The sequence below is a fragment of the Polyodon spathula genome, chromosome 6, assembly GCF_017654505.1.
Source record: "Polyodon spathula isolate WHYD16114869_AA chromosome 6, ASM1765450v1, whole genome shotgun sequence".
In the NCBI taxonomy this organism is placed as follows: domain Eukaryota; kingdom Metazoa; phylum Chordata; class Actinopteri; order Acipenseriformes; family Polyodontidae; genus Polyodon; species Polyodon spathula.
Window position 1 is genome coordinate 43,599,416 of NC_054539.1, and position 16,411 is coordinate 43,615,826.

Genomic DNA, 16,411 nt, shown 5'->3' on the forward strand with positions numbered 1-16,411 from the left:
ATATGTTTCTTTATAGTAACTGAGCCACAACAATAGGGGCTCCCTTGCTTCCTTGTGGCATTATGCAATTGCATGGGCATTATGTGCCTAAAACCGCTACTGTCTGCAAATTCATTACGTTACTTATATTTTAACATTACATTCTTAAACTCAGTGAACATGTTAAAACTTCACTATAAAGCCATACAGATAAATAAAATAAGGAAATGCGTTAATAAGTTATAAAAACAGTTTGTTTAATGTTATAGGCACTTTTGCCTCTGCCAGATTCCAGTTGGATTTGTAGCTGGACTCGGGTGTTTACGCTTCAACCTGTGTAGCTTTGAATTTGTATTATTCTTACTGTGATTGGCTGCAAAGACAACAGGGCTAGCCAGAGATTGGATAATGTTTGCTGGGTTGTTTATTTTCTTGTGTACAGTTACCTAGCAACTGAAGACATTGTATTCTGGGAGATGTATTTTCTAGGAGAAGTTTTAGGGGAGGCAGAAGGGGAGGCAGACAAGCTGTGCAGCAAAATTGCTATGCATATTTATGCATTCAATTTTAATTTAGTCTGTATTTTGCATTTTTTAATGCGTAAAAACGGCAGGTACGTATCTGGGCCGCTGCTGTTCCCACGGTTTTGTACGTCCATGAAAATGTGTCATTGTTGCCTTTTTGGCTTTTAGGCCTGCACTATTGTTATGACAGTTAGACCAGTCCAAGGCTAATTTGTGGTTGTCTCTAAAAGAAAATCAATTTTCATCATAGCATTAACATTACAATCTAACCAACTGACCAAACAACCTGACAACTGTCCTTTTACACATAACACATCTTCTAGGTTTTATTAGCTTATATGGGAATACCATTTTTGCTTTAAAGAAACATTTCACGAGGCGTGAGCTGGGGGTAGAGATAGGGCAGAAGAAGCAGAAGGGAGCGGTTAGTAGGACAGAGTGGCAGCTAGAAAGGACCGGACCTAGGATAGAAGAGCAGGCGAGGCCCACTCTAGTAGCAGACCAGCGAAGCTGGACATGGAAGCTAGGATAGAAAGTGGTCACTGACTGAGGGCGGCGATGCCGACACAAGCCAAGGGGCGAAGGACCCAGCAACCGAAGACAGGATACAGAAAGTGGTCACTGACTGAGGGCGGCGATGCTGACACGAGCTCAGGGCCGACGGACATAGCAACCGAAAACATATATGAGGGTTATGACTCGTGGAGCCGTCCCTCAGAGGAAGATGGTCCCGGAAGACTGGGACACGAAAGGAAATAGAGAGGGAGAGGTACCCAGCATCTAAGACTTCTGTAAAGGGGCGCTTGTTAGACCCCCAATTGGCCGAGACTTCACGCTGCCTGGGATCTGAGATAAGAACAACATAGAGGTTAGTATGGGACTCGAGCATGAGTAGCCACGTCCCGAACTGAGACAGAGTATAGAACAGCCTTGAGTGAGGCAAGATAAGCGCAGGAGCTGCGAAAGAACAGAGTGTGGCCGGGGGTCCGCTCTGACTCACACGGTGAGAACCCCCCTGAAGGTCAAGGGAGGCTGAAGCCTGCCCTGAGGTCGGGGAAGTGATTATTACTTGCCCCCCAGAGACAACTGATGCAAAGGCATGTATGAGAAGGTGGAGGAGGGGAGGAGGAGGAAAACGAAACGCTAGACAGCAAAGGTGCAAGTGATCAGGGCTTAAATAGAAAATAGGTACTAACTGACAGGAAATTGGAAACCCCCCTTCGCTGCATGCCTCCTGAACTACGCAAGCTAACATTTATATCCATATCTCACCTGTTCTTACAACTTCAGACCTTGAAGTTAGAAATTCAAGGATTGATGGGTAGGTCACTCCTTTCTTTGCTTTACCAGCTGAGAAACACAACACAAATGGTTATAAGGGAGTCCTAGAGTTTGAGAGCCATATATTGCAAGAGAATTTCACATGTTTTTCTGTTATGCACTTGCAGACTATTAACTATGCAATTCTTAGTTCCTGGTTAACCAGATGGAATTTAGACAGTCATAAGGCAAATTAATACATTAAAACTGCAGTTAAAAAAAACAAATATTACTGAATTACAGAAGCCATAGGATTACATTTTAATTAATGTGCCACTAATTACATGTGTTAAAACTTCCATAAGTAATGTAAAATAATAAATATAAAAATTATAATGTAAAAATGCAAGTGATCTAACTACCTACTATGATTTTTCATAATAGACTTAAATTGTATATTGTATGATTGATGAGGGGTGGGATTACCAGACACGATGAATGATTCTCGCCACTTAGGAAGAGACATGGATCGGATGCCATTGGAGAAACTGCCTCTGTAAGAGGCCTGTCCAGCGACCTTGTTCACAAGGATCTTACCTCCAGCATTAGTCATTACACCACTGCAAAATAATATATATACACACACACACACACACACACACACACACACACACACACACATTTAATAATAAAAGACAGAAGCAGTTTCTGAATGTCAGCTAGAATCTCATGATATAAATGATCTTTACACAGGATTCAAACCGATAACACTGTGGTTTGTAGCTTTTCAGATATACTCTGTGATTCCTGACCTGTGAAGCGCAGCGTTACACACACTGGAAATGGAGGCATAGACATCCGTGCCATATACAGGCTGTTTCGTCTCCTGACAGCCTGCAGGACACCTCGCCATGAATTCTGGAATACTGATCTTCCCTGCCCGGGTATCACAATTTATAGACGGTACAACTATGAATGAAGACAACAGAAAAATACAGTCATCATGTACTTAGAAAAATAATATTACAAAAAATAATAGCCTGCACAAGATCAAGGGCCATATTTGCATTAGATGTATAGCATATTAGGTCCCATGGTACAGCTTTTTACTGGTGTTAATTTGTCTAACAGCTTCTTAATGGTTTGTTTCTCACCCAAACTGTGGTTGTTTTACAAAATAAGCATCATGGCAAGTGGTATGCAACCTAGTTTGATGTCACGTACTTACTCTGTTTTGGCTTTTTGTTATTTTTGCCATTTTCTTTTGCTCCATCAGCACAGACTACGAATAAAGCTGTATGAAAGAGAGAACACACAGCACATGTACTTAGCTATTGTTTAGTCAGTCAGTTTATACCAAAAAGTTCTAATAAAATAAAAAGATTATTGTTATTGTTAACGAAGCTGTGCATAAGGGTCCAGATTCTGAATGGGATTCCTAATTAGAGTAAATGAAAAGTAAACCACCGTGATTTACATCCACAGTATGTTCATGTAAAAATGTAAGTGTGACAAATTGTTTGTATATTATCGATTATACCCCCAGAGTCTGATACTCTCAATACCTTGGGTTAAAGAAAGTCTGTGGAAGCTGGGTTTAAAGATGCACAAGTAGGTACGTATTTAAATAAAAACGAATATGCTTTATTGAGGAAACAATACTGGTGTTTCCAGTCAAAATTTCTGGTAACAAAGCTACAGTAGTTTTAGCAGTAGGTTTAGACAGACCCTTACTGGCTATAAAATCTATACAGGTGAATGTATGATTAAAAGCAGGTCACCATGAACTTTAACCACTGCATGTCCAACAGTTGATTATAATAAAAGCCCACACAAAGCTTAAATGAAAAACCAGAGACAAGTGATTCATATGATAAAGCCTTCAATATCATATCACTATGACCTAGATTCTGAAAACCCCAGCACATTGTACTTTGCCTACATCATGTTTGTTTACAATTATATGAGAAGTTCTTAACATAAACCTAAAAGTTTTAGTGTGTCATTGATATTTGTATGAAGAATGAACAGATATGTAAAACTTGATTTAAAAAGTGCCTACCAAACGTAATGGTTGCAAGAGTTGACCTGTTCATGTTGGAATCTGAACAGTGTTCACTGGACCACTTAAATTCCTCACTGCTCCAACTGAAGAAAGAAACACAAACTTTAGTGATATTCATTAATATGCATCAAATAGGGATAGGGATAACCAAGACAAGAAAGATTACACTGTGTAACAATTTTTTTTAGAACATGGCTATTATTCCCCCACAAACTTTGCTTTTGTGACCAGGACAGTGATATTTCAAAATATCACTATTTCCAATGGGAAAATGGGTAAATACAGTATAATTGTAAATCTCGAAAAACTACTCACTTCTAAATCTTTTGTAGTCATCTTTATATTACTTTAGTATAAATACATGTTAATTTGGATTCATATGTTGTTTTTTCCTGACTTTATGTGAACGAAAAGACACACGTTTGCCCATTCTCCCATTGAAAATAGTGATATTTTGAAATATCACTGTCCTGGTCACAAAAGCAAAGTTTGTGGGGAATAATAGCCATTTTCTATACTTTTGAGGCATAAGCAATTAGGAAATAACACTTACTACCCAGGAACAAAAATTGTGTTACATAGTGTTATTGGTAAAGGCACTTGGTTATTCTTGAGATGTACCAGTAAATGTCAGAAGTAAAGCAGTATCATGTTTATTTCTAAAATAAATATATTTGGATTTCCATCAGCTGTGTGTTAAGGTTGGGGTGAGGGTTAGACCATTGTTATTATCCACTATGAACCCCAGGTGGATGAGTTCATATTTCCATATACAGTACTAGAGTTATACTACCTTCCAGCAAGTATCTGGACATTCTGTCTACATTAACAAGTCACATATTCTCAAATGCAAAATACAAAATGAAGTTCAATTCCAATAATGAACCAACTCACTTTGGAAGGCATTCTTTAAAAAATGTAGCCCTGTTATATTTTTAAACTCAGTTTCCAAAGTCCAATTTCAAGGAATTTGTCTTGGAGAGAGACTACTGTAAATTATGACTAGGTACTGTAGTTGTTACAGGCTTCAACCTCAGTTTCAATTCTTAAACCAGCCCACATGATAAGGTCTGATTATTTATGTCAACAATGGCTCATAACTCATAGTAAAAAGTCCAAAAATAATTCACTGTCAAGGTGTTAAATATCACATACAATAACCCAAGGCAGAAGTGGTGTGGTTCTTGGAAAAGGTCAGTCAATACAAATGGCAGTGAGTGAGTAGTTCAGTCTTCATGCCATTCAATCTTCTTTTATCTGCCACTCTCACTATGTTCTGAAATGTGTGGTGGTTGTTATGAGTATCCTCAAATCCTCTTAGGACCACGTTTACTGTGGTTTGGGCTTCGGTTTAAACTGTGAGCTTTGTTTTTTGGTTTGGGAAACCAAAATGAACAGTATTTTTTAGGATGAATGGACATGTATGAGGAATTTTGTTTCCAAGGTTTAGAGGAAGCGGTGGAGATTTTGTGAATGTAATTTTTTTTATCAACTCTCAGCCTATGAAAGAGCCACTTACACTGCTAGAATTCAACCACATTAACACAGAACAGTGTGATCCAAAATGATGCCTAGCCTCCACTGTATAAAGCTTGGCCCCCTGTCTGTGACAAGAAACTGAAAATTCCTAAATGCAGGCACTCTAGTTTACGCAATTTGGTCTAATTGTTAGGACCAAGGAACAGGCTGACGCAAAGCTGCCCTCCCATTGTGCTTCAGACAGAGCCAGATTATAATCAGGGCTTTTGTTTTTCTGTTTTTATTCTTAGGTGCTTATTTTCTAGCTATTTTCCAGTTTTATTTAAAGCGGGTTTTTTTGTTGGTTTTTTTTCAGGGCTTTTGCTTTTTATGAACTATATGAAATTATTGTTTTTGGTTACTTTTTTTTCTGTCACAATATGTATAGAAAGTTGACAGTACTTGCACAATTCAATTGTACCTTCTTTCTTTTGCTGTCTTCCACAATAAAATCCTTATGATCACTGGCATATTTTTCTGGGTTTTCTTGTGTGTTTAAGCATTTTTTTATATTTTGTCACAATTTGCTATTCTTTTTTAAATTCCACGGGGGTGTAAATACTCCTATAAAACCTATTTTGCTACAGAAATTTTGCCAACCTGTTACAATATATGAAGTATGTATTGTTAGTGGATTTTGATATTCCTTTTTTCATAACAAAAAACACATAATAAAAAGCTTGCAAATATTTATGGCTTACAGTACACAGATTTTTGTATCAGAGGTGTTTTATCGTTTTTTATCAGTTAAAACTGAAAATCAAAAGCCCTAGATATAACATCAATAAAGAATGAATATACAGGACTGCTGTACAAAATGCATATATATCTATACATTTTTCTTAACTGTATGAGGTATTCATAATGAAGAGTCTACTGCAGATGGCAACATCAATGTCACTAGCCTTGGTGAAACAGTAGAAATGTAAATTCACAAGACAATTGACCTCCCTGCCTAATGTGTTTTACTTGCATTTCACCTCTGAACAAACTTGGCCATCTGTAATTGGTATACAGTAAAAACTGTATAATCCAGCATCGCTTGGGACCAGAAATTGTGCTGGATTAGACATTGTGCTGTATTACAGAGCTATTGTATGTCTGAAATGTTGCCTTGCGATTTGGAATTTTTAACTTCGCTCTTTTTGTGTTGTTTTTGGTAAACGTTCAGTTTTGTTGATAAGAGCACATTTTCTGAGACTGCTTGTTGTGTGGATGTTTACACATTGATTTGCTGTACAATCGAGAATGCCGCAGGCAGGACATGTGAGTGTGTACTCAACGTCTTGTTTTTGTTTTATTTTTAATACTAGTACTAAATTTAAACTTAGAAAAGAAAAATCACATGACCCAGTACCAGATTGCACTGTCAGATTTACATTGATCATGCCAGATTCCAGAATACACCAGTGTAGGGCCAGAAAGTGGTAGAATGTGACATGCATACCCGCTTAACGCCAGAAAATGGTACGCTGGCAATGCTGTGATTTACTACTACACAAATCACTATAAACAAGACAAACTGTAGTTCACCCACACAAGCTGTATGTTTACAAATGTAGTTAACCCAATGTGTTGCTCATCAGTTAGTCAGTACTTTGCTGAATTGTGAAAACATTATATTAAAAATAACTTTAAGGACCAAACTCAGTACATGGTACACCTTTCAGATGGTTATTTCCTTCTTTTCTGCAATAAAATCATTTGTGCATGCCCGGACAAGCGCAGTACACGGTGTACCACGTTTTATCACAAAGTAACACCACACCAGTTAGGGACTGTAGAGGGCAGCACACCATTCTAATGCAAGAAGACAATACTGAATTGTATTTATAGGGGTGATTCAAGATAGAGGTTTGTTCTGATTTTGTAAAAGTGTCATTCACATGCATCAGTAGCACCATTGTGGCAGTTTTTATAGAATTTCATGTTCCAGATGCACAGGGGTTGGTCACAGGACAGGTCTTGTTCACCATCATTGCTGTAGTTAACTGGTATTTTCTCACAGCTGACATCACATTCCTCCATTTTTGAGAACGATCTTTTAACTGCTTGTTTTGTTTTGTTTTTTGTTTGTCTTTTTAACAGACTGTATTTTATCATTTTTGAGAGGTGTTTCTAACTGTCAGCCTCTGATTTAAATGTAAGTATGAGGTCAGTAATTTGCCACTACTCTTAAATTTCTCCTGCTTGCATACATTTATAAATGGTGGGTCATTTTCATGGCCTAAGACTTTCTCAAACTATAGTATATGGAAAAAAAAAAAACACAGAATGAATCCAAGATTGAAGTGACCTCACTGAGATACAGGCTCAGGTGCCTGCAGTTCAAACTGGTGTGGGTGATAACAAAGCTATGCCAGTTCTCATGATGTTTCTAAAGGCTGTGGTTAGATGTACAGTGGCTCTCGAAAGTATTCACTCCCCTTGGACTTTTCCACATTTTATTGTGTTACAACATGGAATCAACACAAAAAATGATCAACACAAAAAAAGTCCATAATGTCAAAGTGAAAAATAAAATCTATTGATTGTTCTAAATGAATTGCAAATATAAAACAGAAAATATTCACCCCCTTGAGTCAATATTTGGTAGAGGCACCTTTGGCAGCAATTACAGCCATGAGTCTACTTGGATAAGTCTCTACCAGCTTTGCACATCTGGACACTGCAACTTTTGTCGATTCTTCTTTGCAAAATTGCTCAAGCTCCGTCAAGTTGGCTGGGGACCTTTGGCAAACAGCAATTTTCAATTCTTTCCACATATTCTCAATTGGATTGAGGTCTAGGCTTTGACTGGGCCATTCCAGGACATTGACCTTTTTGTTTTTAAGCCCCTCCAGTGTGGCTTTGGCTGTATGTTTGGGGTCATTGTCCTGCTGGAAGATGAATCTTCTCCCAAGTCCCAGGTCTTTGCAGACTTCAGCAGGTTTTCCTCCAGGATTTCTCTGTACTTTGCTGCATCCATTTTGCCCTCTGTCTTCATGAGCTTTCCAGGTCCTGACGCAGAGAAGCATCCCCATAGCATGATGCTGCCACCACATTGCTTCATGGTAGGGATGGTGTTCTCAGGATGATGTGCGGTGTTAGGCTTGAGCCAAACAAAGTGGTTAGTGTTGAGGTCAAAAAACTCTATTTTGGTCTCATCAGACCATAGAATCTTCTTCCATTTGGTCTCAGAGTCTCCCACATGCCTTCTGGCAAACTCTAGCCGAGATTTGATGTGAGTTTTTTTCAACAATGGCTTTCTTTTTGCCACTCTCCCATAAAGGCCAGTTTTGTGAAGCATCCAGGCTATTGTTGTCATATGCAGTGTCTCTCAGCTCACTGGAAGACTGTAACTCCTTTAGGGTTGCCATAGGCCTCTTGGTGGCCTCCCTGACTACTGCCCTTCTCGCCTGGATACTCTGTTTTTGAGGATGGCCTGTTCTAGACAGATTCACAGTTGTGCCATATTCTCTCCATTTCTTAAGAATGGACTTTGCTGTGCTCCGGGGGATATTCAATGCCTTGGAAATATTCTTATATCGTACCCCTGATTGGTGCTTTTGAAGAACCTTATTCCGGATTTGCTTTGAATGTTCCTTTGTCTTCATGATGTAGTTTTTGTTAGGAAATGTACTAACCAACTGTGGGACCCCCCAGAGACAGGTGTATTTAACCTGAAATTATGTGAAACACCTTACACAATTGGTTGCACCAGAGCTTATTTAGGTGTGTCGTAGCAAAGGGGGTGAATACTTATGCAATCAATTATTTTCTGTGTTATATTTGTAATTAATTTAAAACTATTTGTAGATTTTATTGTTCACTTTGACATTATGGACTTTTTTTGTGTTGATCAGTGGCAATAACTCCTAATTAAATCCATTTTGATTCCATGTTGTAACACAATAAAATATGGAAAAGAAAAGAGGGCTGAATACTTTTGAGAGGCACTGTAATAATGTTAATGCTGCTCTTTCAGAAGCCAGCATCTAAATACTAGAAAATAAGCAGAAATATTCTAACTGAGCCACTGGTCTTCAGCCCTATTTTATCCAAGCTACTTTACTGTGTAAGAATAATATGTGGCACAGTACTGAGAGATAAGAGCTGGACAATTTAGAACAAGTTTTAACATTTATATTTGGTATTTTGGATGACAAATATCCCATTGCCTGTCATGAGAGAAGTTAACAGCTGAATGAGGAGGAAGCTGTTTTTATCCAAGGAAACAATTGTTTCACTTCATTACATTAATAATGGAATACTAAAACTCAGAGCAAGGTGACTCATGGAAAACGTGATGTTGCTTATTGATTCTGTGGATTAAGTCATCCCTTCTGGATTTGTGTAGGAGCCTAGAATTGAGAAAGAAAAAAAGCAAGCCAACACTCCAACTTTTCTTTTAATCCATGTACTGAATGGATCAATTATGATCAAAAATTCTTCACAGTAATGTACGTTTGTGGAAGGGTGGTGGGTAATTCACTGACACAGGAGACAGACAGATGGATTTGGCAACACCGCACAGGTGCCCAGTTTTATTTCAGGGTGCTGTTTTTCTTTTAGCCCACAGACGGCACTGTGGGGTCCGTGGTCTGATTTACCAACGATGGTAAACAGAACCACGGGCATACCAAGCGATGGTACACAATACCGGCGCCCTTGCAGGTGCTTCGAAACAATAATTCAAAACAGAAGGCACAAAGAAACAGGGAAAATAAAACAGTAACAAAACTACAAAGAAAAGGTGCTGCACTTGACAGCTATATCCCAGTCACCGCTACCCGTGTGACCCGGATGACCGTCCTACACTGCCGGCTAACTATCCTGCTCTGTTACAATACTCTGGGGTCTGCCCAAGGGTTCCCCGCTCTCACTGTCTCGCTCTGAAACACTCAGTTTCGCTTTCTCCCGACTGGTTCTCGGTCCTCGACCAGCGCTTCCGCACTCTCGGCGCATTTAAAGGGCAGCCCTGAGGAAACAGCAGAGCATTATTTTATAGGGCTAACAATCTCCCAAGCCTCGTCTCTCAGCCATTCAGAGAGGAGGAAAGTCCACACACCCACTTTCCCACCTCCCCGTGTCACTGCCATGACTCACAGGCAGTTGTTGGATGAATGCCGCCCTCTTCTTGAAGCCCTGTGAAAATGCCAGCAGAGTCAGCACAGATCTCCCCCGCTACAACGTTATTCATAAAAAACAGCTATTACAATGAATAGTGATATTTCTACAACATTGTTTTAACAAATGTACTGCTTTTTTTTTTTTTTTTTTTAGTACAGAAATATTAGGTATATTAAACCCAAAAATAAAACAGTAGGAAATACTGGTCCATAAAGTCAAAGTAGTTTTATGTTTTATATTTATATTGATAGTTCTGGTGGATATAAACATTGTCATTTTTGCTTCTGAACACATTTCAAGAAATATTCGTTTGAATATTCAGATATGTCTTCCTGTACTGAGTTACATTACCATTATTTCTCTACCAGTAGATGGCAGCATTATCACAACTTAACCCTTTATCTTACATCTCTCCCTTTTACTTAATAAACTATAACTGTAAACTAAATGTCAGTATTTGTTTTATTATCAGACTATAAGATTTGTTTTTTTTGTTTAGTCTTTTTTTCTATTAGTCTTTGAGTCTAGCTGGCTTAAATTTGAAATACCTTTGTACTACACTGCACATGTACAATACATTGTAATCACTAATAATTAGAAATCTGTTAACATACACAATGCATTATCCTGTATGTTATATTGTGCTACTGTACATTTGTAACAGGACGAGGAGCCCTGTACATTTATTTGTTTATTTTAGAACAGGGTACCCCCTCCACCCCTGTGCAGTTTAATATTTTGTGTTTATTATGATTTATTATGTAATATAACAGCTTGCAGTTCTCCCTGCTGAGAGACAGAGAGAGAGAGAGAGAGAGAGAGAGAGAGAGAGAGAGAAATACAGGGTCAGTGAAAGCGATTGCCCAGCTGGAGCTGTGTTCAAGACTTGTGTTTGTTTAATATTTATTTTGCTGTGTGAGCAGTGGCTTTTTTGTTAATATTTTATTTATTTTTGTGTTTAAAAATAAAAGTATCAGTATTTTTCCTTTGTTTTTCTTCCTACATCTGGCCTGACGTCGCCACACGGCTACCCTGTCACAACATTATATTCAAAACATTCCAGTACTGTACAGCAACTAATTTACCTGTACATGTAAACATTCTAATAGTATGCTTTTATTAAGTGGACATCAAATGCATGAGTGATAAATGTCACTGACAATAACCGAATAATAACCAAAGGGCTACTATCAGAAGTTTGTCCCCATTGACTCCCATTATATTACTGTATCAGTGACCACTGCACATTATGGTGGAATATTGTGCTATACTTCTAGTAGGCAAGTACACATGTTCTACATTAAATGGCAATTCAACAACTTCACACAGGACATGAATTCAGATGTTTAAGCAGGAAGCTTCAGATTTATCAGTGGGATTTCATCAGGACAGAGTTTCCAGTTGTATTTACACATTTTCTAAAGGGTTAAAGTAACAAACAGAGACCTCCTTTGTTGTGATTTAGTGCCCACTCTCTGAAAGAACAAAAACATTAATCTGTTGTAATCTACTAATCTAGGAGGTTTGCTTCTCTAAAGCATTTTGTTGGAAGCATTCCCATGATTTTGTACTTCCTGAAAGAGTTGGCTAGTTAAGAGTGTAAATAAAAAACAATTGTTCCTGCAGTCTTGTTTAATGTTAAACATCAATCAGTAGTACCAGTGTGTTTATTTTACTAACTGTAATACAGTCTTCCCTGTTATATTGGCACCTTTGTTACTATCCAACCTCCAATACAAAGTGCAAAGCAAAGTACTGAAAAGAGGAAAAGAAACTACAAAAAGCACTGATTGCTTTGCACCTAGAATCCATGAAGGAGGTGAAGCTCTGGGAAACAGCCCGGACCTAAACCCTAAACTGCACGTCTGTCAAAAATGGTCAATCTCATCTCAATCAAGGAAATTTCCTAAGAATGAACAGATCTCTTCACTAACACCCATATCTTAACTTTCAGTTCATATTGTGGCATGCCGACCACCCAGTCTCTATCTTGGTTGCTGATACATCAATCTTTCTGAAATCTGCAAATGAGAACCAGCCCCAGGACTCATGTGATGTGTTTCCTGGGCCCATAGTAGCCCATATAAATTCACCTCTGTTAAAATTCTGTATCTACAGCTGCTATCGGTGTGTATTTCACTATGATGTATTATAGGTCAATTGCAATGAACTTGAGAATTTAGGGCCCCATTCTTACAGTCACATTTTTTTTCCCTGCAACTTGGATAGAACACACAATGGGCTGACATTTTATTTAATAAAGTTGTAAGATGAATTAATCAGCGTAGTGCAAACAGAGTTTTGTTTCCTCTGTTTGAGAAGGAAACTGTATTACATGAATTTTGAGGGCAGCATTTCACTATATAAATTACATGCAACAATGTAATACATTCATCAGTTGTTAATAGAAAAATAACTGTGGGTGTGCTACACCCCTACACCCTTCAGGGGTTAAAATAATTGTTGGTGTTACATATTGGGCTTTTATTTAAGCAATGAAAGATGGATTTTTAACAATGTATGACAGAAGGGTGATGATAGATCTCATCTTGAAAATATTGTAAAGAGAATAGCACATGGTATTTACTTTTCAATGTAAATCATTAAATCATTTTTGAGGAAGGGAAAAATTGCTACTGCTGAAAGTTGCATCAGTGTTGTATTGAGTGATTAGGAATTCCACAGCGATGAAAACATCTTTAAGCTTTTTTAAGCAGAAACCCAAAGTATCAGCACTTCGTACTCCTGTAAGAAGTACCTGGATGAGTGTTCTATGGGGGTCATAATACCTGGAGCCACTGGAGCAAAAACCACACAGACAGCCAGTCATGTCAAAGCAACCTGACCTCTTAGCGATACTCCTCCTTCCCCACCTCCCATAATTAGAAACAGAGAACCACTGAAATGGCCATTCAATTTCACCCAATCAGTACTGTGGCAGGTGAGTTGAACCAAAAATTACAGTGACTTCTATTGTGATGGAAACCTGTCAGTTCTTTGCTTGTTTATTTCTTCCTTGTAGTCCTTTAAAAGAGTAATTACCAAGGCCTTGAACTATATATTATCTTTTTAGCTCTATTATGTGTATTTAAGATGTAACTAAATATAACTAACCAGGCAGTAGGTCAATGGGTGGGTGAATGGCATTTGGTACTCTGGAGTCATCTATGCAAGTGATTATGGGGAGACAATCATAGGAAGTCATTGCTGTCTTGCATATTATAGGTTATAGGGGATACGTTCCTTATTTAGAGGTAACAATGATATAACAAAGTAATCTCTGCCTGTTTCAATGTCATGGAGCAGAATTAAATAAAAATGCCACAAGGTGGTTTAAAACAGAAATATAGTAAGTTATTTCCCTGAATTTTTGACCCTGTTTTTTAGAGTTTTTTTTTTTTTTTTTTTTTTTTTTTTTTTTTTAACAAAGTTAAGGTTGCTTTACTTGTTGTTTTTTTGTTTTTTAAGAGATTCATTTCTTCCTGGTTTCCTCAGAGAACATTTAAAATCTGAGGGTCATTTCTTTTGATGAACGTAACGTGACAGATTTTAACATTCAGCATCTTATTAACTAGTCTTTTGATATCAGTACTGAAGGATACGAGCAATGTTTCTTTTCCCAAAAGGCTGGAAAAAGAAAAACTGAAGCAGCCGTTATTCGACAAATGGCACTATTACCACAATAAGGCACACCACAATTACATGGCCTAATCACAGCTAAAAATACAGATTTAAATGTTCACATGGAAATGATGTGCCCACGATTTTTTAAAAGTGCTTTACAATGCAAGTTCAGCCTTATAGCACAGAGACATAGAAAAAAACCTTTGGGGCACTAAGTGATGAACAGAAACAGAACCACAGGAAGAGTGTTACTGGATAATCTTCCTCAGTAAATGTATTCCCAGAAAAATATATCAAGTCCAATTTGTCCCAGTAGGCAGATACAACTAAATGCAATGCCACCAGTTTTACCTTTCATGAAGCAAACATCTACAGTAACAGTGTAAAAGTTGAGTAGTTTATTAGTGTCACCAAAACTTAAAATGTTTTTTTTTTTTTTTTGTCTATAGCCCACAGTGTATTTTACTGTAACGGGGTATAAGGACACTTTTTGGATGAGAATTGGTAACAGAGTGAGTCTGAGTGTGGTCTGGTGTCAGTACTGAATGAGATTATTGTTAATAATAATAATAATAATAATAATAAATAATAATAATAATAATAATAATAATAATAATAATAATGTAACCCCAACTGTACATAATAAGGCTGTAATTCCTTCCAGTGTTTGATATATTTTATTTGTTCCTATGAGGTAATTTCTTCCTATATTTATTGTCACTTCTTGAGTACTTGCATTGATCTACTCTTCCACAGAATTGCTCCGTGTTCTCAGATAAAACTAGAAATCTGCACACATATTGATATCCCTGCATTAATAATCATCCACTCTTCAGGTGTATGCAAACTTATTTTAATGAGCCCGCCGTCTCACAAGAACAGTGTTATACCAAAATGTTATCCATTTGCCAGGAATTACCGTTTTTTAAACATTAAACATATCATCAAACAATTGAGCATGGATGTCTTTTGAAGTGTTACAGCTTTCATCCTGCCATACACAGTGGTAAATGTGGATTTAGATTATACCTAAATCGAAACATAAAAAATAAAGGTTATCGTGTAGTTGTAAAATGATGTATAACCATTGAACACTCAGCAGTGGTGTATTTAGTAATCGTGCAGAAACGTCATTCACCAAATTGTTTCACAGCATACAGACAGTGCAACTTCTTCTCTTGCTACCTTCATGTTGTTCATTTTTTACTCTGAAGAGGGCGCACTTTCCATCACTTTCCTGACTGAAGTTCACAGTTAATCATCACTCAGAGCGGACTATATAAAATGCAAACTCAAGTTCTATACACACTCCAAGTTAAAGTGCTTATACATCTAAACAAAAAACTTTCTTTAGACAAAGCAAAACTTTTCTGTTAAAAAAAAACGTATTTCTTTACTTAAATTCTGTAAGCAAAGCATTCAAGTTGCATCTAATTTGTATACAATTAGGAAATAAACAAAGAAACCAGGTTATTTAGCATAAACTACAGCATACGACGTTTAACTAGTTTTATTGTTACGGCTTATATTTCTTGATCGATAAAAGCAATCAGCAATGGAAAGAGAATATGCTTATTGTATGCAAAAAGTGTGATATTGTCTGATATTGATGTTGGATCTCCTAGCTTCGGTTTTTTTTTTTTTTTTTTTTTTTTTGTGTATGCCATAAATTAGCAGTTTCAACCCAATATACAACATTAAAAACAATGGACATTATCTACCATTACACTAAACATCATACTTCACAATGTGAACGGTCATTTATGTAAACAGGTTTTTACACCATATTGATGTGAAATGCATGCTATAACAATACACTACATTCTATAAAAAATATAATATTTTTTACACATAATCTAAAAATATACTTAATTTAATTCTAAAAACTTGTTAAATCTTAATTTGAACACCTAGTGGCACAACAGTCAAAATATATGAACATGTCAGTACTGTTTATAGCCGCACTTCAAAGTATGTGTTTGCAGAAAACAAAATAAAATTTAAAAAAACTGCCTAGGAAACAAAAAGTTAAATAAACTTACGAGTGCTCGACTGAAGTGTTCAGTTATTTCCCAGTCATCAAGCAATGTCAATTTTTAAATTCCACTGTCTCCAAAAACTCCAGCGATCATTATTGTAAGTCCAGTTCTTACTGTAGCTGAGGGGTATTCTGCGTTCTTTTCCCGCAAATCAAAGCCTCAAACCTAACTTTCCCACACAGAGCACAGTGAAGAGCGAGCGCAACTGATGCAGCACATTGACCTGCTTTTAAAAGTCTGGACCGCAACACAATGGCACACACGTGCTGTGCAGTATGTGTTGCGTATGA

At 37.3% G+C, this 16,411-nt stretch overlaps 1 protein-coding gene across 3 annotated transcripts in view; it reads right to left on the minus strand.

Moving 5' to 3' along the window:
- Window positions 1-16,411, minus strand: part of LOC121317215 (vitrin-like) — a 40,543-nt gene extending 24,132 nt beyond the window's left edge. For 2 of the 3 annotated variants that reach the window (XM_041252902.1, XM_041252900.1), the window contains exons 1-6: window positions 16,125-16,411; window positions 3,826-3,911; window positions 2,992-3,057; window positions 2,576-2,732; window positions 2,250-2,383; window positions 1,776-1,853 (exon numbers count right to left, since the gene is read on the minus strand). In XM_041252902.1, the coding sequence (XP_041108836.1) occupies window positions 1,776-1,853; window positions 2,250-2,383; window positions 2,576-2,732; window positions 2,992-3,057; window positions 3,826-3,859 (469 nt within the window). In that variant the 5' untranslated portion in view covers window positions 3,860-3,911; window positions 16,125-16,411. The remainder of the gene's footprint in view (window positions 1-1,775; window positions 1,854-2,249; window positions 2,384-2,575; window positions 2,733-2,991; window positions 3,058-3,825; window positions 3,912-16,124) is intronic. The other variant, XM_041252901.1, reaches the window with a different exon arrangement.